This window comes from Episyrphus balteatus, chromosome 1, assembly GCF_945859705.1.
Source record: "Episyrphus balteatus chromosome 1, idEpiBalt1.1, whole genome shotgun sequence".
Classification (NCBI taxonomy): domain Eukaryota; kingdom Metazoa; phylum Arthropoda; class Insecta; order Diptera; family Syrphidae; genus Episyrphus; species Episyrphus balteatus.
This window is the reverse complement of record NC_079134.1, coordinates 73,407,037-73,426,576: the sequence shown is the minus strand read 5'-3', so window position 1 is coordinate 73,426,576 and position 19,540 is coordinate 73,407,037. Positions and strand designations below refer to the sequence as shown.

General features: G+C 33.8%; 1 protein-coding gene across 1 annotated transcript in view; it reads right to left on the bottom strand.

Annotated features, from left to right (window-relative positions):
- Positions 1-8,516: 8,516 nt before the first annotated feature.
- The window catches only part of LOC129907393 (uncharacterized), a 157,452-nt gene continuing 146,428 nt past the window's right edge, over positions 8,517-19,540 (bottom strand). Inside the window, exons 8-9 of the mRNA XM_055983573.1 lie at positions 8,748-8,916; positions 8,517-8,683 (exon numbers count right to left, since the gene is read on the bottom strand). Of these exons, the coding sequence (XP_055839548.1) occupies positions 8,547-8,683; positions 8,748-8,916 (306 nt within the window). The 3' untranslated portion in view covers positions 8,517-8,546. The remainder of the gene's footprint in view (positions 8,684-8,747; positions 8,917-19,540) is intronic.

The following is a 19,540-nucleotide window of genomic DNA, read 5'->3' as shown; positions in this document are numbered from 1 at the left end:
GAACGACCGTAAAAAAAAACATTAAACTGTTTTTTTCTTTTATATATTTTTTTTATTGAATATTTATTAAATTTTATTTTTTGTAACATTTCATTTGATTTTAAAATTAAAATTCTGAAGCGAGGCCGCTGTCCATAGCAGAAGGCTGCACCTCGATTTCAGAAAGGTAGAATTAAGACTGAACTTTATGATTTATGATTTAAACATGAAAAGTAGTGCAATTGTTGAACCTTCCCACGATCGAGACAAAGGGTTTCGTATTTCGGCACGTTTAGCCAACGGGAGGGGAAAAGGGGGTGTATCCGTTGTGGATTAGTTTTGCTGTGTTAGCAAAATGGCGTGGGAACCCGTTAGAATTTTATAATAGTGCCGTTAGGCGAAGGGACGTTTCCGGGGAAACGGGATTACGGTTTAAGGTGGAGTCTCAGACGTAACTCCTCCCCCCTTAAGATTCTTCTCCGGAGAATCCTTCTTTTCAATATTAATTTTAATTTTATTATTTTTTTTGAAAAAAAGTACTAGAAACGAAATTAACATCGTCAAAATTATAAAGTTAAACCCGTAGTTAATATTTGAATTTGATTTATGGTTAAATTTTAATTCTTCGATCAATTTCCGATTTTCAACATGTTTCGCGTGTATTTCTGTCGTGGAAAAATTCAACTCGATTGCTTTTATATTTACATTACTTAAGTTTGGGATTACAAAACTTTCGTAGTAGATGAAATTTTCATATTTTATATTATTTATTTTAACTACACAATTTTCAAGTTTATATAATTTCCTTTGATTTCTATTTTGAAATCGTTACAATTATGGTTTACATCAGTTTTTGACTATTTTTAAGAATTAAAGTATTATTTGTTAATTGTTTAATTTCAGTATTTTTGTTTTCTATAAAATTACATGAAGTATTTTTTTCAAAAATATTTTTTATACAATCATCAGTTATCATTACTAAATTTTCTTGTCTTAATATTTTATTATTATCTACAAATATATTTTTACCATCAGTAATTAAGGACTTATATTTAGGAGAGAGCTCGAGATTTTTAAAATTTGGAATCGGTTCAATAAGAATTCTATGATATTTTTTATCACTATAATTTGGTATCAATATTATAAAAATTATTTGATTTTCATGAAATATGGTAGAACTTTTAATATCTTTGAGTTTCTCAAGTGTTATGTTGAAATTTTGGATTTCTTTTAGTGACAGGATATCTTTTCCTAGGAGACCTAGTTTACTAAGCAGAATGCTTTCTTTCACTTTCTTTACCTGATTACTCAGTAACTGGATGTCGTATTGAATTTGAAATGCATTTTGCATACTCGTAATTCTGAAATTTTCTTTGTCAATTGCATTGGTTAAGGACGAGAATTGGTCTTTTATTTCTCTCTGTTGTCTGTTTATATGTTCTGTAATGTTGTTTATGTTTTCGTAAAATTTTGTGTTGATTTTAATTTGGTCGTTGAGTCCGTTTACAAGAATTTCATTGTTCTCTTCATCTATGGTGAGTCTTGATTTAATTTCGGTTTCGTCCTCATAGTCCATTGTCCCCGCTAAATATTTAAGGCTTTTTCCTACAAAATTAAAAATTGCTCGTTTTTGTCTGTCTTTCGATTTCTTGTCCTAATTCATTCAGTCCATGTAGGATAGTTGGGTTTTCCTCTAGATTTGTTAGTTTGTCAACGTTGTGTTCTATTAGCTTAAAGCTTTCTGTCCATAGTGTCAGATTTATTACGTGTAAAATTTTGAAATAATTTTTAATTATTTTAATTTCGTTGTCTTTTATTAAAATGAATCCTTGACCATTATTTAAGTCTTGCACTTCTAGTTTTTGTCCCCTTGTCGATAATGCACATGTCAGTAAAATGATTGTAAGAACCTGAAATAAAATTTTTCTTTCATTGTTCGTATTTGTATTTGCGTTTCACCTGAGATTTGTAGAATTTACTACCTTTGCTATTCTTTAAATAGTTTTTGTCAATGATTTCTGGATCTTCTTTATCGTAGATTGGTTTTAATTTGTTGCTATTTCTATTTTTGAGGAATGTATACCTATCTTCAGTTAAGTCAATGTCTTCCCTACCTTTGTTAAGTTTTAGTGTATATTTTGCTTTATTTTTTTGAACTAGTTCTGTAATTTTAGGAAAGTCTTCTTTATTAATTATTCCGTTAAGGAAGTTGATTGGCCTTTGTTTTGTTGAAGAGTGGATCGTGTTATTATATATTTGAACAGCTTTTAGGACCTTGTTTCTAAGTGTGTCATTGTTTTCTTTATCTGCTCTAAAAGTTCTTATATGCTCATTCAACGTAGAGTGGAACCTTTCTATGTCTGAGTTTCCTGTTTTCTTATATGGGATGGATACATGTAATTGTACGTTGCATTCTTTTAAATATTCTTTAATTATGATTGACGAGAATCCGGTTTCACCATCTGTCACAATTTTTTGGGGGGTTCCAAAATTAGCGAACCTATTTTTTAGAGAATTAAGAAGACATGTCCACGTTCTATGTCTTATTTCAAAGACTGTTACGTGTTTTTAAAACTTGTCTATCATTGTAACATACATAAGGTTTATGTTGGCATACCAAATATCTATGTGTAGTATTTCATTTGGTTTTTGGGGGGTTTCTGTAATTGAATATGGTATTTTAAGTGGTTGTCTTTCAAATTTTGAACAATTGCATATTTCACAATTGTTAATAAATTTAGCTATTTGTTCTTTTAAATTTGGAACGTAATAGATATTCTTTATCTCCTCATACGTTTCGTTTATTCCACGATGGTTACATAATTTGTGTGTTTTATCAATTACTTCCAATACCTTTTCTTCGTTGTCTAAATCTCCAAGTAATTTTGAACATTTGACTAAACGCAGAAGTTTATTTTTGCTGAAAAATTTAATATAAGTGTCCTGAAATTGGGCAAAAAGGTGATCGTTAGTGGAGTATATTCCGACCATACCTTTCGTTGGGAAAAAGGATTTCATAATGTCTAGCATGACTTTTTCTTTATACTCTTTAAAATCAATAACTATTCTTTTTTTATTAAAGACTTTATAAAGTTTGTGGTTATTTAAACCATCAGAGTGGTGTAATATGATTTGAGTTTTATATATATTTACTGGGGATTCGATGATTGGAATATATTCGGTGCTATCCTCGCGAGCGCTATGAATTGTTGGAATTATGGAAACCTGGTCGATATTATTGGGATTTGAATTCTCGTGAAAATTAATTTCTAGGCGAGACAAGCCATCTGCTACCTGGTTGTCTTTTCCTTTTACGTATTCGACTTCGAAATTGAATTCTTCTAACTTCAATTTCCATCGTTGAAGTTTTGAATTAGGTTCTTTTAGGGAACTTAACCAAAGCCAGGGCCGGTTTTAGGGGGGGCAGCCTGGGCCGTCGCCCAGGGGCGCAAGAATTGAGGGGCGCCGCAGGCGCCCCGAACTTTTACAAAAGTTATATAAATAACGAAGTCTTTCCAATCGATGTTTTATTCATTTTTACTTTCACAAAGGCGCCCCAATTTTGTTCTATTTTACATTTTCAACAGCGCTCGTATTGTTTGTCCTAAACTTTTTGAAGAATGAAGGCGCCCCCCAATTTTGGGTTAATTTGTTTGGCTTTCGGAAGGACAATGGTGTCCAAAATCTTCGTTCATCTTTGAAGAACAAGGCGCCCCAATTTGTTTGAAAGACTTAGGCAATCCTAATATTCACAGAAGGGAGACGGACAGAATCACGAAATTAAAAATCCAGAAAGCCCAAAATCCAGAAAATCTTAAATCCCGAAAACCCAAAAACTCGAAACCCCAAAATTCCGAAAACCCAGAATCCCAAGATCCCGAAATCCCGAAAACCCAAAATCCAGCCAAAAATTGACAGCTTCTCCATTTCTCATAAGAACTACGTTCGTGTGTGAGAATAAAAAAAAATAGGTCTGTTCGTTGTTCCCCCCTCCAGGGCACTCTAAATCATGTCAATTAACTGTCAAAAAAATCAGAGTTTCTCGGGTTTTCATTTTTCATCGAACACCTCAGAGCTTAAGTTTCATCAGCGAACATCGAACACAGAGGAAATAACTCTGGTTGAAAAGGAGCTACAAAAAACGCTTGACAACGAATTCGGTGCGACCCAGAGTGCCCTAGAGCTCAGAACGAACAAACCTAATACTTTTAAATGTATGTCGTTTTCGATTGGCCGTGCGGAAGCGTCCGGAATCATTCAGAAGCCCGCTGCAAGTTTTTTATTCTCCTAGTGAAAAAACAAAAAAAAATTATTTGATTTTTCACCAATACAGATATTAAATTTCAGAATTGGGTGGAAGCGATTCAAACTTTTTTATTGGATTTCAGAATGAGTGCATCATTGAGTGATTCCAATCGAAAACGATATTAATGTACCTAGTTGAAAAATTTTTTGAAAAATTATTGTTCAAATAAAACCAACTGTACCTACTCTTTAAATGTGTTTAAACAAAAAAGTCAGAGATAAAGGTAAACTTGTCAATTAAGCCTAAATGACATGATTATTTAATTTTTTTTTTAAGTTAACCTTATGTACTTTAATAAACTGCACATAGTTAATAGATGCATTAACAAGTATATGAGAGGTAAGACATAATCTGCTATTGCTTTTTTCGTGATTTTAAAAAATTGTTTTAAAATGAATTTTCTTTTAGAGGCGCCACTTGCAATCTTGCCCAGGGGCACCGGTAGTGCTTAAACCGGCACTGACCAAAGCAATGGTTTGTGGTCTGTGCGGACTGTGAATTTTGTACCATAAAGATAGGGTCTAAAATATTTAACGGCCCATACAATCGCCAAAAGCTCCTTTTCGATTACTGAATAGTTAATCTCGTGCTCATTAAGAGTGCGACTAGCAAAACATATAGGGTGTGAATCTTGTGATAGAACGGCTCCCAGAGCATATTTCGATGCGTCTGTTGTGAGTACAAACTTTTTGTCAAACTTTGGATATTTAAGTATAGGGTTTGAAGTTATTAACGTTTTTAATTCTTCGAAGCTATCAATATAATCAGGGTTTATAACATCAATTTTCGCATTCTTTTTCAAGAAATTTGTCATAGGCTTAGCTACTTTTGAATAATCCTTGATGAATTTTCGGTAATAACCGGTTATTCTAAGGAATGCTTTTATCTGTTTAGCTGTTTTTGGGATTTGGTATTCTTTGATTGTTGAAATTTTGTTGGGATTCGGTTTGATTCCTTCCGTTGTTATGACGTGTCCTAGAAATTCAGTTTCGTGTTTCATGAATTCACATTCATCAAGTTGGATTTTTAAATTAGCTACTTTTAAAGTTTTAAAAATTTTTGTAAGGGAATCGATATGTTCCTGTAAGCTAGTTGAAAAAACTATAATGTCGTCGAGATAAACGAGACATATTTTATTTATATGTTCCGCTAGGATGGAGTTCATGAGCCTTTGGAACGTAGGTGGAGCGTTTTTCAGGCCGAATGGCATACGTACAAATTCGTAGTGGCCATTGTCTGTGGAAAACGCTGTTTTCCAGATATCCTCTTCGGCTATCTCGATTTGGTGAAACCCCTTTGCCAAATCGAGCGTGGTAAAGTATTGAGCTTTACCTAATTTATCAAAAATGTCCTCAATATTGGGTATAGGGAATTTGTCGTTGATCGAGACATCGTTTAATTTACGATAGTCAACGACAACCCTCCATTTTTGTTTTCCCGAAGCATCCAGTTTTTTTGGGACGACCCAAATTGGAGCTGAATAGGGAGATTTGCTAGGGCGGATAATTCCTTGTTCCAGCATTTCATTTATTTGTTTGTGTACTTCGTTCTTGTGTACTTCCGGGTATCTATAGTTTTTGACATAAATAGGTATGTCGTTAGCCGTTCTAATTTCGTGCTTAATCGCATGGGTGAACGAGAGATCATTACCTTCTTGGTAAAAGATGTTTGTGTATTTTGATATTAATTTTTTTATTTCGATTTTTTCCTCATTATTGAGATGATTTAGTCGTACTTGTTCCATCACTGGGTCTTTACTTGTCTCAGCGTGGTAAATACATAGACTAGGTGTATTTTCTTCATAAAAACAAGCATCTACCTCTTGTTTGTTGAAAAAAATGGGTATTTTGGCTTCATTTGTAATTAGAAGTTTCTTTTTGTAGTTGATTTCAGCTTCTAAAGGGAGTAGGATGTTATTGCCTATCAAACCATCGAATTGATCGTGGAACTTGTATTCCAGAAGTTCTGCGGTTTTGTCTAGTTTGAATTCTTCGAATAAAGGGATTTTAACTTTAGTATTAATTGATATAGGTGTACTAGTCGTCATTACCTTAATCGATCTGTCGAAAGTACTTTCCATTCCATATACCTGGATTTAATATGCTGGTGTCAGCACCGGTATCAATTAATATCCTTAATGTGAATTTTTTGTTTTTTGTTCTACAAACTATATAGGGAAGTCGGTTAAGCTTTCCTTGATAAAATCCTGCGCTTCTAAGGTGTTTATTTGTCTGCTCATTGCTGACGTAGTGTCCATGGGTTCTACTGTGTCGTTTGAGTTATTCTGTCCCGAAAATGGTCTATTACTGAACCTTTGGTATTGTCCGCTTGTGGATGGAAAGTTATCGTAATTTGAATTGTAATTTCTTACTTGCCCACTCGAAGAATATCTAGGGTTTTGAAACTGTCTACTTGGAGTAAAATTTTGATTTCGGAACTGTCCGCTGTTAGATGAATTATTGTTAAAATTAAAATTGCTTTGATGTTCATCTCTTCTAAATGGATTTCTTAAAGTATTTTCTTTATTTCTGTGTGGTTTTCTATTGTTTGCAAAAAAGTTTGTTTGTTCTGTTTTCATGTAAGCATACCCTGATTCAAATAGGATTTCCATTGCTTCTTCTAAAGTTTTTGGTTGCCTACATGCAAGGATTCCCTTCATTGGTTCTGGTATTTTACTCTTGAAAAGACGTAAGGCCATTTCACAATTCTTTTTTATTTCGAGTGTTGCTGTTAGAGTTTTGTCTATTCTTGTCTTGTTGTTAAGTCGTCTTAGAGCTTTTTTTATATTGTCATAAAAATTTTGCAATTGTCTGAAAACTGTAGCCCCCTCAAGTCTGTTTTTCTATCCCCAAAATATTGATAAAAAACTTTTTTAATATCGTCCCAGTTTGAAACCGTATTATTAATCTCTAGAGCCTCTCGAGCTCTTCCTACTAATTTATTTTTTATTATGTCTAGGAATATTTGCTGACTATTAGTGTCATATTTAGATAAAGTAGGTTGAATCCTATCTAATAAATCTATAAAATTCTGAAGGTTTTCAATATTACCATTATATGTGGGAAGGGAGTTTAAATATTTAATTGGGTCTATACTTAATTCTAGGTTGCTTACAACTGGTGGTGTCATGATGACTGGATCTATTTTTATTCTTTCCAACAAATTAGTCAGTTCATCAACTACGTCCATGCAAAGCTTCAGCTCCTGTTTAGTTGCACTTGGTCCTGGATATGTTGTATTTTGATTGTATTTATTCTCACTTTTATCCAATTGTTTATAGTTTTAATTGATAGTACTTCTTCGCACTTTTATTCAATTATTTATAGTTTTAATTGGTAGTACTTTTTCGCACTTTTATTCAATTATTTATAGTTTTAATTGGTAGTACTTTTTCGCACTTTTTTTTTTTAATTATTATTACTTATTCGCAAATTGTTTTAATTGGTAGTACTTTTTCGCACTTTTATTCAATTATTATTACTTATTCGCACATAGTTTTAAGTGGTAGTACTTTTTCGCACTTTTTTCAATAATTATTACTTATTCGCACATAGTTTTAATTGGTAGTACTTTTTCGCACTTTTTCAATTATTATTACTTATTCGCACATAGTTTTAATTGGTAGTACTTTTTCGCACTTTTTTTTCAGTTGTACTTATACGCACTCCGACTGCGCCATTTATGGTTTATCGTTGAACGACCGTAAAAAAAAAACATTAAACTGTTTTTTTCTTTTATATATTTTTTTTTATTGAATATTTATTAAATTTTATTTTTTGTAACACTTCATTTGATTTTAAAATTAAAATTCTGAAGCGAGGCCGCTGTCCATAGCAAAAGGCTGCACCTCGATTTCAGAAAGGTAGAATTAAGACTGAACTTTATGATTTATGATTTAAACATGAAAAGTAGTGCAATTGTTGAACCTTCCCACGATCGAGACAAAGGGTTTCGTATTTCGGCACGTTTAGCCAACGGGAGGGGAAAAGGGGGTGTACCCGTTGTGGATTAGTTTTGCTGTGTTAGCAAAATGGCGTGGGAACCCGTTAGAATTTTATAATTGTGCCGTTAGGCGAAGGGAGGTTTCCGGGGAAACGGGATTACGGTTTCAGGTGGAGTCTCAGACGTAACTCTTACGATTTATTATTTATGTTTCCGAAAGTTTGTTTTTTTTTTTTTGATAACGTATATTATACGTCGTATAAGTTTTAATACTTATAAAACAAGAAAATGAATATTAAGAAATCAAATCTATTCAAAATTATAAGTACATCCCATTTACTAAGAAATCTTCATCAGGCAAATAAGGAGTTTTTCCACCATGCCGGTTTCCCCAACGTCCAACTGTTCGTAAACGACACGCGATTAAAGTAACTATAACTCCGGTAATTGTCAAACCTAAAAAACAAAGCATTAATTTAGCAATGCGATTCTTAAAGAGTGTAAAATTAGTATTTATTACCAAGCGTCAACGAAAAAACAGCTCCTCTCGGCTTGTCTGAGTGGCCATCATGATCTGTGAATTTTAGTTCTAAATGATGCTCCATTACATTGTATTGTTCAAGAAAAGCTGGATGGGGCGCTTTTTTAACAGAAATCGAGGGTCTTGGTGTCCCACCATCATTCAATGGCTAATGAGAAAAAAAAATTAATGTTAAATAAAAGAGAGAGAGTAGAAATTATTTCTTCCATTATTTTGTTTATGTATTTGAACCTTGAAACATAATATTAATAGGTGTGTTTTTTATTACGACCGTGTTTAATTAGACAAAAAAAAGCAGCGGGGCTTAACCGAAAATATTGGCAGCACTGCATATTGAATGTTCCGAAATCAGCAGGCACAAACACAATTTAAGATGTTTAGAATATATTCGCTTTCGGGTTTTTCTTGTATATTTTACATAGACATACAAAAATGTATGCTAGTAAAGCTAGTTAAATACGTCAATTTTCACGTTTGTAAACCAATTCTAAACAATTTGTAAAAAATTGGTTTGGTAGCACAGATTTAAACTCTTTAAAAATTCAAGCCCAGAGAAATCTCCGGGCTAAACAACTAAGCCTGAGGGGCTAAGGTGTTGTTGCATTTAACATATAAATTTCTTAGCACCGACTGCGACTAGAACACACCTAATGTACCACTTACAGTACCTTGCCATATTATTAGGCCCAAGCGAAAAAAATACAATTTTTCGGTTCAGTTTTTGCTCAGTTTTTAAAGTTTTTGTCGAAATATCTTGAATTTTTTTGTCCCATTTACTTGCGCATATTATGTAGATACGGATTGACTTGAAAAAAGTTTAAAAATTCATACTTTTTGATAAAAATAACGAACAAAAGGGGATAAGCTCCAAAAAACGTACCCTGTGGAATTCACGCCCGGATAATTACCAAACCGGTCCAATACTTAATTTCTTGTACCGAGGAATAACGTGACATTCTTAACTTTATGGCAAGGACCCAATCTTGCATAAATATGGAAGCTTAGAGCCTCGAGCCTATTCCGAAATCGTAGAATCAAAACGTTCCCAAGCTCCTTTTTGTGTTGGTCTGCAGCTATGACGTTTTCCACAATATAAAAAGAACTTCATCCTATCCCTGAGATAGTACAACAGCCAATAATGACTAGAAGATGTATGCAAAAAAAATTAGAATAGTTCTTATAGTTGAACCATTTATTTTCAAAACATGATAAGTTAATTTTTTGTATTTATATTTTCCTTAAAACTAATAATTTTTTCAAAGACAATCCAATTACCTAAATGAAAAAGTACATTATTCGCTGATGTCATCTGACATTCAGACGATCTTTTGGTGTTATAAACCCGGCCATTAACAATATTAATATTGAACAACCTGAATCATCTGAGTTCAGTTGACAACAGCAAACAATGTACTTTTTTTATTTAATTGGATTGTCTTTAAAAAAAAACAATTATTTTTTTTGGAAAATATAAATAAATGTATTTTTTTTATTCCATAAAATAAAAATAATTTTAATAATATTTTATTATTTTTGTTATTTTTTTCTTCGTTATTGTAGTTTTTTTATTTCGTTATTTCCAATTAATACACATACATTATTTCAACACCAACAAAAACGCATAGATTAATCAAAAGCAGAAACCATAGTTAGTTTCATTATTTATCACAAACCGAAAGCATTGGTATACATAAGGCATGTCAAACTCAATGGTTACTCTTACTAGGTGCCAAAACAGCGAGATCTTAGTTTTATGGGACGCAAACAAAGTAAAAGGTGGAATTTTTATAAAACAGATTTATAAAAAAAAGACGAATTGTAACATTAATGTTTTCTTCCTGATAGCTAGAATCTCTTCTTTAATACCATTGTTTCACCAGACCAAGGTGTAATAAAGGATGGATCTTAAAGGTGACACATATCGGCAGGTTGTGTGACATTTGCAAACGATTTTTATGCCAGTTTAAAATCCTACCAAATCTGACTGAAAATTATATAAATTTATAATTAAGTTTTCAGATACATTCCATATTTATTTGTTCATTAAAAACAAAGAGGTGAATGTGCGTTGAACATAAAATATAAATAATAACCTTAAGCCTGGTACGCAGATCGAGATAAATTTAAGCATACTTCGAATTTTAATTGGTCAAAACACACACATAATAAGATAAATTTTAACTCCCATACAACCTATCGAAGAAATTTAGCGGACCTAAAATTTATCTGGGCATCTTATCGATAACACTGTGTTACAAAATAAAAATCATGTCAATTACTTTGGAAATGACCTAGCAGAGGTTGTAGGTATTACTGAGTACGTCATATTTCGGCACTTGAAATTTTTCGTAGACCCTCAAAATTTCAAGTTATCGTCAAAAAACCGTTTTTCAATGTTTTCAGATTTCAACGATTTTTTGCTCAGCCATTTCCTCAATTTCAGATTTTTTTACAGTTCTAAACAGAGGAGTACTTGTTCTTTCTGAAAATATTTTTTTATTATTCTCAAGCACCTAATTGGGTGTTAGTCCAGTAATTTTAGGTTCTATCTGCGGAAAAATTCCTACTGGGCTCGATTTTTCTATAGACCTTCGTTACGGCGTTGTTATGAAGATGTGAAAAATCGACATTGATATCGCGTCCGCGTTAGAAGTTATAGAGGTCAAAAGGTCACGAAAATCAGTTTTTCGCATATATCTCGTGACCTGTTGCTCGGAGGTCAATAGGGGTCTATGGAAAATCTGTTCGTCATAAAATTATCATTTTGGTCTCAGGGTAAAAACATTTGAGGGTCAAAACCACCCAAATCAATCTTAGACTACAAGACAATATTTTTGTAGATAATTTTATGATGAACAGATTTTCCATATACCCCTATTGACCTCCAAGCAACAGGTCACGAGATATATGCGAAAAACTGATTTTCGTGACCTTTTGACCTCTATAACTTCTAACGCGGACGCGATATCAATGTCGATTTTTCGCATCTTCATAACAACGCCGTAACGAAGGTCTATACCAAAATCGAGCCCAGTAGGAATTTTTCCGCAGATTGGGGTAAAAAATGCCTAAAATTACTGGGCTGTGTAGATTTTATGAGATGAATCTAAAAGTACAACATTTTTTCACAGTTTTTTAGAGTTCAAACACCAAAACATGAAAAATGGCTGAGTTAATAATCGTTGAAATCTGAAAACATTGAAAAACGGTTTTCGACGATAACTTGAAATTTTGAGGGTCTACGAAAAATGTCAAGTGCCTAAATATGATGTATTTAGTAATACCTACAACCTTTGCTAGGTCATTTCCAAAGTAATTGACATGATTTTTATTTTGTAACACAGTGTAATTTGTATGGGCCCTAAAATTTATCTGTGTACCCAGGCTTTAAGCTCAAAATTATAAAAAATGGTCAGGGGCCGCAAGTTTGACATGCATGGTATAAAATGTATACCATACATACATACATCAATAATTTATCACAGACAAAAACCCATACTTGGTATTTCATTGTATGAAATACCGGGAAAATAACCAAAGGTGTGTGTATATGGAAGAAGAAATTTATCATTTGGAAAGAATCCTATAGTGGGGCGGCTTAGCAGCTAAATCGTGCACATTGTGATAAAAGCATGAAATTTACATCATTGGTAGTACTCAATAGGTGTGTTTTTTATTACAACCGGTCTTAACTAGACAAAAAAAACGCAGTCTGGGCTAAGCAATTTACATGTTAAATACAACAACACCTTAGCCCCTTGGGCTTAGTTGTTTAGCCCGGAGATTTCTCTGGGCTTAACTTTTTGAAGAGTTTTAAATGTGTGCTACCAAACTAATTTTTTCATAAATTGTTTAGAATTTGTTTAAAAACGTGAAAACTCACGTTTGGAAGGACAAAATGTATTAAAATAGTTTTGCTAGCATACATTTGTGTATCTCATTGTAAAACATACATGAAAAATACAAGAAAAAGACGAAAGCGAAAAATATGACAACTCTAAATTTTTGTTGTGTCTGCTATTTTCGGAACATTCAATATACAGTGCTGCCAAGATTTCAGGTTAAGCCCCGAGGCGTTTTTTTTGTCCAGTTAAGACCGGTGCACCGCGGTGGTAATAAAAAACACACCTAATATAAGAGTTATTTTGAGATATTGGGCCACCTGGTATTCCATCCGGAAGGGTAGATACAAGATTTATCTGTGTTGCACTCGCATTGCTGCATATCATAGTATAGGTAATGAAACATTTGTATTAATATGATATGTACATGATTTCGAGGTATTTTTTTAACGCCCGATCGATTAAAGTTAATATCAAAACGTCTCAACCATCATGTACAAAGTGATTGGACTCTTTATGAATAGTCTTTAACTTGAAGAGCAAGAGTTACAATATTATCAATTACTCTTTGAAAATAAGTGGTAGGCTAATGAAATTTTGTATGAACGTTTCATATACCATAGAGAAAAATAATAAAATATCCGCATCAAAATATTTCGGGTTAAAGGGAGTTTTTTCGATAGTTTTAAATTATTCATTCATTCATTTAGTTACTATTTTCGTTCGAATAGTTTTTTCATTCGATAGTTTTTTCATTCAAATAGAAAAAACTATCGAATGAAAATAGTAACTAAACTATTGTATAAAAAAACTATTTGAATGAAAAAACTATCGAATGAAAAAAACTATTCGAATGAAAATAGTAACTAAACTATCGTATAAAAAAACTATTTGAATGAAAAAGCTATCGAATGAAAAAACTATTCGAATGAAAACAGTAACTAAACTATCGTATAAAAAAACTATTTGAATGAAAAAACTGTCGAATGAAAAAACTATTCGAATGAAAATAGTAACTAGACTATAGAATAAAAAAACTCCCTCGTCGGGTCTCCACCTTGACGGTGGTGAGGGGGCTTAACGGCTTAGGCTTTGCCTCTCAGTCTCAACATCGAGAGGAGAAGTCGCCAGTGGCAAATTTTTTTCGTATTTACTTTTATTTTACAATTTACCTGCTTATTTTTCTAAAACCTTTTCTTTTTTCTTTTAATTTTTCCTTTTTTTTGTTTTGTTTTTTTCCTTTTATTTTCTTCTTTAAGCAGCGGAACGAGCATATATTAACATATATAATGAATAACAACATATACCATCAACTAACTGAGGAGGAGGAGGATTAACTTCTTCATCCCTTCTGGAACCTTGATATGAAGGACGGAGCTAGTGCGATTGACATCGATGATAGCACCAGCGAGATCTCAGTCGCTAGCTCCAATTTCTCAAACACATCCAGGCGGAGCAGAGTCTCCAACTGCAGAAGGACCATCCAGAGGTTGGGAAAACTCGACTGGAACCAGATGTCCGAAGAAGACAGAATGAGGATCCACAATGCTCGTGCCTTTATGGACAGAGAGGGCTTGGGAAAAGCTAGTCTTGCACCTAACCCCCCTCTTCAAAAGGTACGAGTAGAAAGACCGTGATATGACCACCTGCTCCCCTTGTTCCAAAACAAGGGAAGAGGGACATCCCATCTACGTCGAGTTGCGTCACACGTTGTTGCGTCTAACATCTCATCGACCGAATCAGTTCTATCGCCTGCTGGTACGATTGATCAAGCGGGTGGGAAAGGCACAGCTGTCGAGGGAAAGGATAAAGAGGGGTGCAAGGTTAACTTGGTAGGCCAATGCCCACAGGTTATCCAAAACACCTCCATCGAGTCTGAAACCGCAAACCATACGATCAAGAACCAAACGGACCTGATCGTACGGACAAACGACATTGTGCCTAACATCCCATCAGCCGAAGCAGTCCTATCGCCTGGTGGTACGACTGGTCAAGCGGGTGAGAAAGACAAAACTGTCAAGGGCAAGGATGAAATGGGGTGCAAGGATAACTTGGTAGGCCGTAGCCCACAGGATATCCTAAACACTACCACCGATTTCGAACCCGCAGACCGCACGATCAACACGACGTTTAAGAGCCTAGCTAAAGTCATAGACAATAAGACCAAACAGCGTAAGGCTAGAGCTCTCGATGAGAGCAAGCTACGACGCCGACAAAATCGCAAAGCGGAAAGAATTGTCCGCCACTTTGCCAAAAGGACTCCCGAGTCCCTTACGACTAAGGAGCGAATTGCACTGGACAAATCCCAACAGCGTTTGCGTGCAGCGGCAGAGCAAGGAATCATAGACGCGCCAAGCACCTCCAAAAGATCTAGGAAGGACGTCGATTCACCAAACAAGTCTTCGCCCAATAAAACGATGAAGAGGTTAAGGATCTCCCGAGCTAGAGTAAAAGGCCACCAAGTCGCTATAGCTGATTATGGTAAGCCCACACGCAAGCTGACTGAGGATGAATCGCATCTCCTTGAACTAAGAATCCTGGAGGAGGTCAATGAGGCTATCGTCAAGAGCTGGACGGTTCCACTCTTTGGTAACCTCAAGACTGCCCATGGTTTCAAGGTGATTTACTGTGAGAACGACGTGACTCTCGAATGGCTTCGGGAGTTCATACAGAAAACGTAAGCTCCATGGCAAGGCACCGACTTGCGTCTCATCGACGTAAGGGAGATAAAAGATCTCAACAGACCTCTTGGAAGGCTGTTGGTCAAAAGCCCGACCCTTTCCAGCGAACGGCTTGAGAGATACATCCTATCTCTGAATAGTGATCTCTTGAGCAAAAAGTGGGAAGTGGCCAAGAGTGAAAGAACGAATGATGGCACCGAAGTGGTGGTGAGATTGAGTCACAAATCTTTACCACTCGTGAGGAAGGCTGACTTCAAGGTACGCGTTGGTATCACTAGGTGCAGACTTGTTGATTCGTTGATTCGCAACGATAGAAAACAGGTTAGTAAAGCGATGAACTTAAACTCTATTATATAAATGGAATTGAAAATCTTACAAATCAATCTAAGCCGCAACTGTTAACCTTATCTACCTCATGGAGAGTAGACAATACGACGTAGCCCTGATACAGGAACCCTGGGTTGTAAGAGTGAATATCAAGGGTCTACATTGTAAGGAACTACTGCTGTACTGTACAAGTCAAATCTTGACAGCCAAAATAGTAATGCATAGTAGCTAAGAAACAGTTTAATCTTTTTCTTCTAACTACTTACAGCAATATTGACCAGACTACGGTAAAATTGGAGCACGATGGGCTTCCAACGCTCATCCTCTTGTCCACTTACATGCCGTACGACAGTACAGAAGGACCACCAGCAGATATCACTAAAACGTTGGTATCTTTTGCAAGTAAGAATAAATTTGATATTATGGGGAAGCACTGACACGAATTCCAAGGGCGAGTCCCTTTTTGAATATATTGTCGAGAACAACTTGCTGGTAGCACAGACAATTATATACAGATATCGCATCCCATAGAAAAAAAATTGTCATCAAAATTTTTTCCAGCCGACACGTTTCAGCCGACAAGAGCTTTTTAAATTGGAATCAAAAAGGAGAAGAGAATTTTTCAGCCGACAAAAAAGCTTTTTTTTTAATTTAAAAAGAGAACAATAAAAAGGATCTCTTACGACCATGACCTTACTCAGTACTCACTCTCCCGCGAAAATAAAAAAAGGAGTGCAAGTGGGTAGATAGATGTGATTTCAATTCGTCTTTGACTTTCTAAGCAATCAGCTGCTGTGAAATATTTCATATAGGTATATATCGTCGGCGTTAAGCAAAATTGTTCTTAGTAAATAGGATTCCTTAAGGACGAGTTTCAGTTTCTCTCTCTCCCCGTGAAGTTGGCTTTTTTTTTTTTGTGCTTCTTCTACTTCTATTTTTGTTTTTTCTTTTTTTTTCATTTAATTTTTGTCCAAATAACTATTAATTTAATTTTCCCTCTTTTTAAATGTAAATTCTGTATTTTGTTAGTGTACTCCATTTTAATTCTTTTAATCTTATTATGAATTAGTGAAAAAAGAATAAATAAATAAATAATAATTAACCACAAAAAAAAAATAAAAGTTAATATACAAAAAATAATTAAATCTGATATGTACACATATGTGTCCATAGTGCCTTTGTATCACGTACATGATGTGTGCTTCCCCGTAATGCTAAATTTCATACTCTTTCATTTTTGTTCTCTTGGTGTATAATTGTTCTTGGTAGCTTTTTACAGTGTCTAACCTAATACAATCCATCACTCTCTTTTCTTTTTTAGTACCTACCTACTAAATATTTTTACTTCTCTTTTTTGTATTGCTTTAACAATTTAAATTTATTTATTTATCTGTTTAATAATTTTGTGTATGATTTTGCTTCTGGGGTAAGTTATAGTTAAAATAAAATAAATTAATTATAATTGGTCATCTTTTTAATAAATAATATTTTAAACTCAATTTCATTACAATTTTTTTTACTTGTGTTATTTGTATTTTTGTGTGATCTTGCTTTTACTCTTTGATACATACATACAATACACAGTGGTATAGACAATCTTAGGGTTACCACCTGCCATTTTGTTCTTTCAAATATTTATTTATTTTTTTTTTTTTTGTACTTACAATATGGATTTAATAAAATGTTTTTTTTGTAATTCAATAATTACTGAAGCTTCAGATAGACTCACAAGAATGCAAACGATTGCTCTGCAAAAATTTTCTCTCTTGTGTAACCACTGCAAGACATCAAACATTTCTTTGCAACTGCAAAATTTAAATTCTAATCTGACTAGTGTCACAAATAATGTAGACAAGGTACAGATGACAGTGGATAATAATTCCGAAAGATTCTTTAGTCTTGAAAATAAAGTTGGATTGCTTTATGAACATTTTAATGATCTGGCTGCTAACATCGAAAAAATCGAAAATGTTATAGATTCAAACACAAGAGCTGTATCACTCAACACTCTTAGCAGTGAAAAAAACTACTCCAAAGTTGTAAAATCATTGAATAACTTAGACAATACCCTTAATGAGGTATTAGACAGTAAAATAAATAAAATTAATTCGGAAATTGAAAAAAATTCGCAACTTTTGACAAAAATCAATGATAATTTGATTTTGATTAGTAATAATATTAAAAATTGCAATACATTTTATAATTCAAGCAATACTAAAATTTCTGAATCTGTTTTCAAACTTTCAAAAGGATTTTGAGAGTTTGACAACAACAAATAGACAAAATTTTGATGAATGCAACAATCATTTTGCAACTTTGGAGCAAGAGTTAAAAAGTATAAAAGGTAGTTTTAATAGATTTATTAATACTGAAATTTCTTATTCTACAATTCCCAGTAACAACCAAACATCGGTTAATGCTTTTGAAAACCCTACCCCAACGTCTATTCAACAAGAACTGCAAATTCTCAGTCATAGCAGCAATAATCTTTCAATTAATGATGTTAATTCACCCAATAATAACATTGAAAACTTAATTCTAGCCCAAAACTCAACCGGTATCACCCCTCCCTCAGCTACTTCTAATTCTACTCCAGCTAGCACACTTCAACCTAGAGTGGTGCCTTGCCCAAAGTACAGTAGCGAGCAAAAAAAATGCAAACGAAAGAGGTTTAAAGAGTTTTTAACAAGAACTAAGTTACCAAATTTGGCCTATTGAAACTGTTTTATTTTCATTAAACAGAGTCAATTTGTGGAATATTTTACTCCAAAACCATTATTTATTGAAAAGTCTGCCTAAATATGCTTTCTTAGACGAGCAAAAAAAATGCAAATGTTTTTATTGTTTGCATTTTTTTTGCTCGCTACTGTATATATTTATTTCAAAGTTTGACATTTCAACATCTCACACTGATTTTATTAATCACATTAAATCTATCCTTATTCAAAATAACATCTCCAATGATCAAAACTTAGTGAAATGCAAAAACATTACAAGATCTAGTGGAAGAGTGGCATCTTTTAAAGTCTCAGTCCCTGAACCAATGTTTGATTTGTTGATGTCCCCAACATCCTGTTAATACTTTTATTCAAGAATTTGTAAACAGAAATGCACAAGTGCCAAACAACCGTTTAAATGCTTCAAAAAACTGATGTGCTTGTCCCTTTATTATCAAAATGTAAGGGGACTTCGCTCCAAAGCTCCTGATGCATTCTTAAAATCACAAGAACTTCCTTTTGATGTTTTTGCCTTAAGCGAAACTAATTTAACTAATAATTTTAATAGCAGTGAATTTTTTTCATCAGATTATAATGTTTACCGTAAAGATGGTCTTTTAGAAACTGGGAATAGGTTTGGAAGAGGGGTTCTAATTGCAGTAAATTCTAGTTTCGATAGTTCTTTGTTTGACATTCCTAATACCGAAAACATCGAAGTGATTTGTGTAAAAATTAATCTCAAGACAAGAAATATTTATGTTGTTTGCTGTTATTTGCGACCTTGCAGCCCTTTCGAAACCTATCAAAATCTCATTAACTCAATTGACTTTTTCGGTGATACCATAGATGTTCACGATGGCTTATTGGTCCTAGGTGATTTTAATCTTCCTAATCTGTCGTGGTCAAGATCAGATGATGACTCATATTTTGTTGCTCTAAACGCAACAACTGAAAAAGAAACTTTATTTACAGATAATATGTCTGATTGTGGTTTACTTCAGATTAGTGATATTAAAAACAACCTGAATAGACAACTCGACCTTATCTTCTCCAATGATGCCAATAACTGTATCGTAGAGGAAAGTAGCCTTATTCTCTCCACAATCGACCTCTATCACCCACCATTATGCTTAAGTTTCGCCTATGAACATTGTAACTCGGAAGAAGAGTCTGAAAAACAATACCGTTTCAATTTCCGGAAGGCT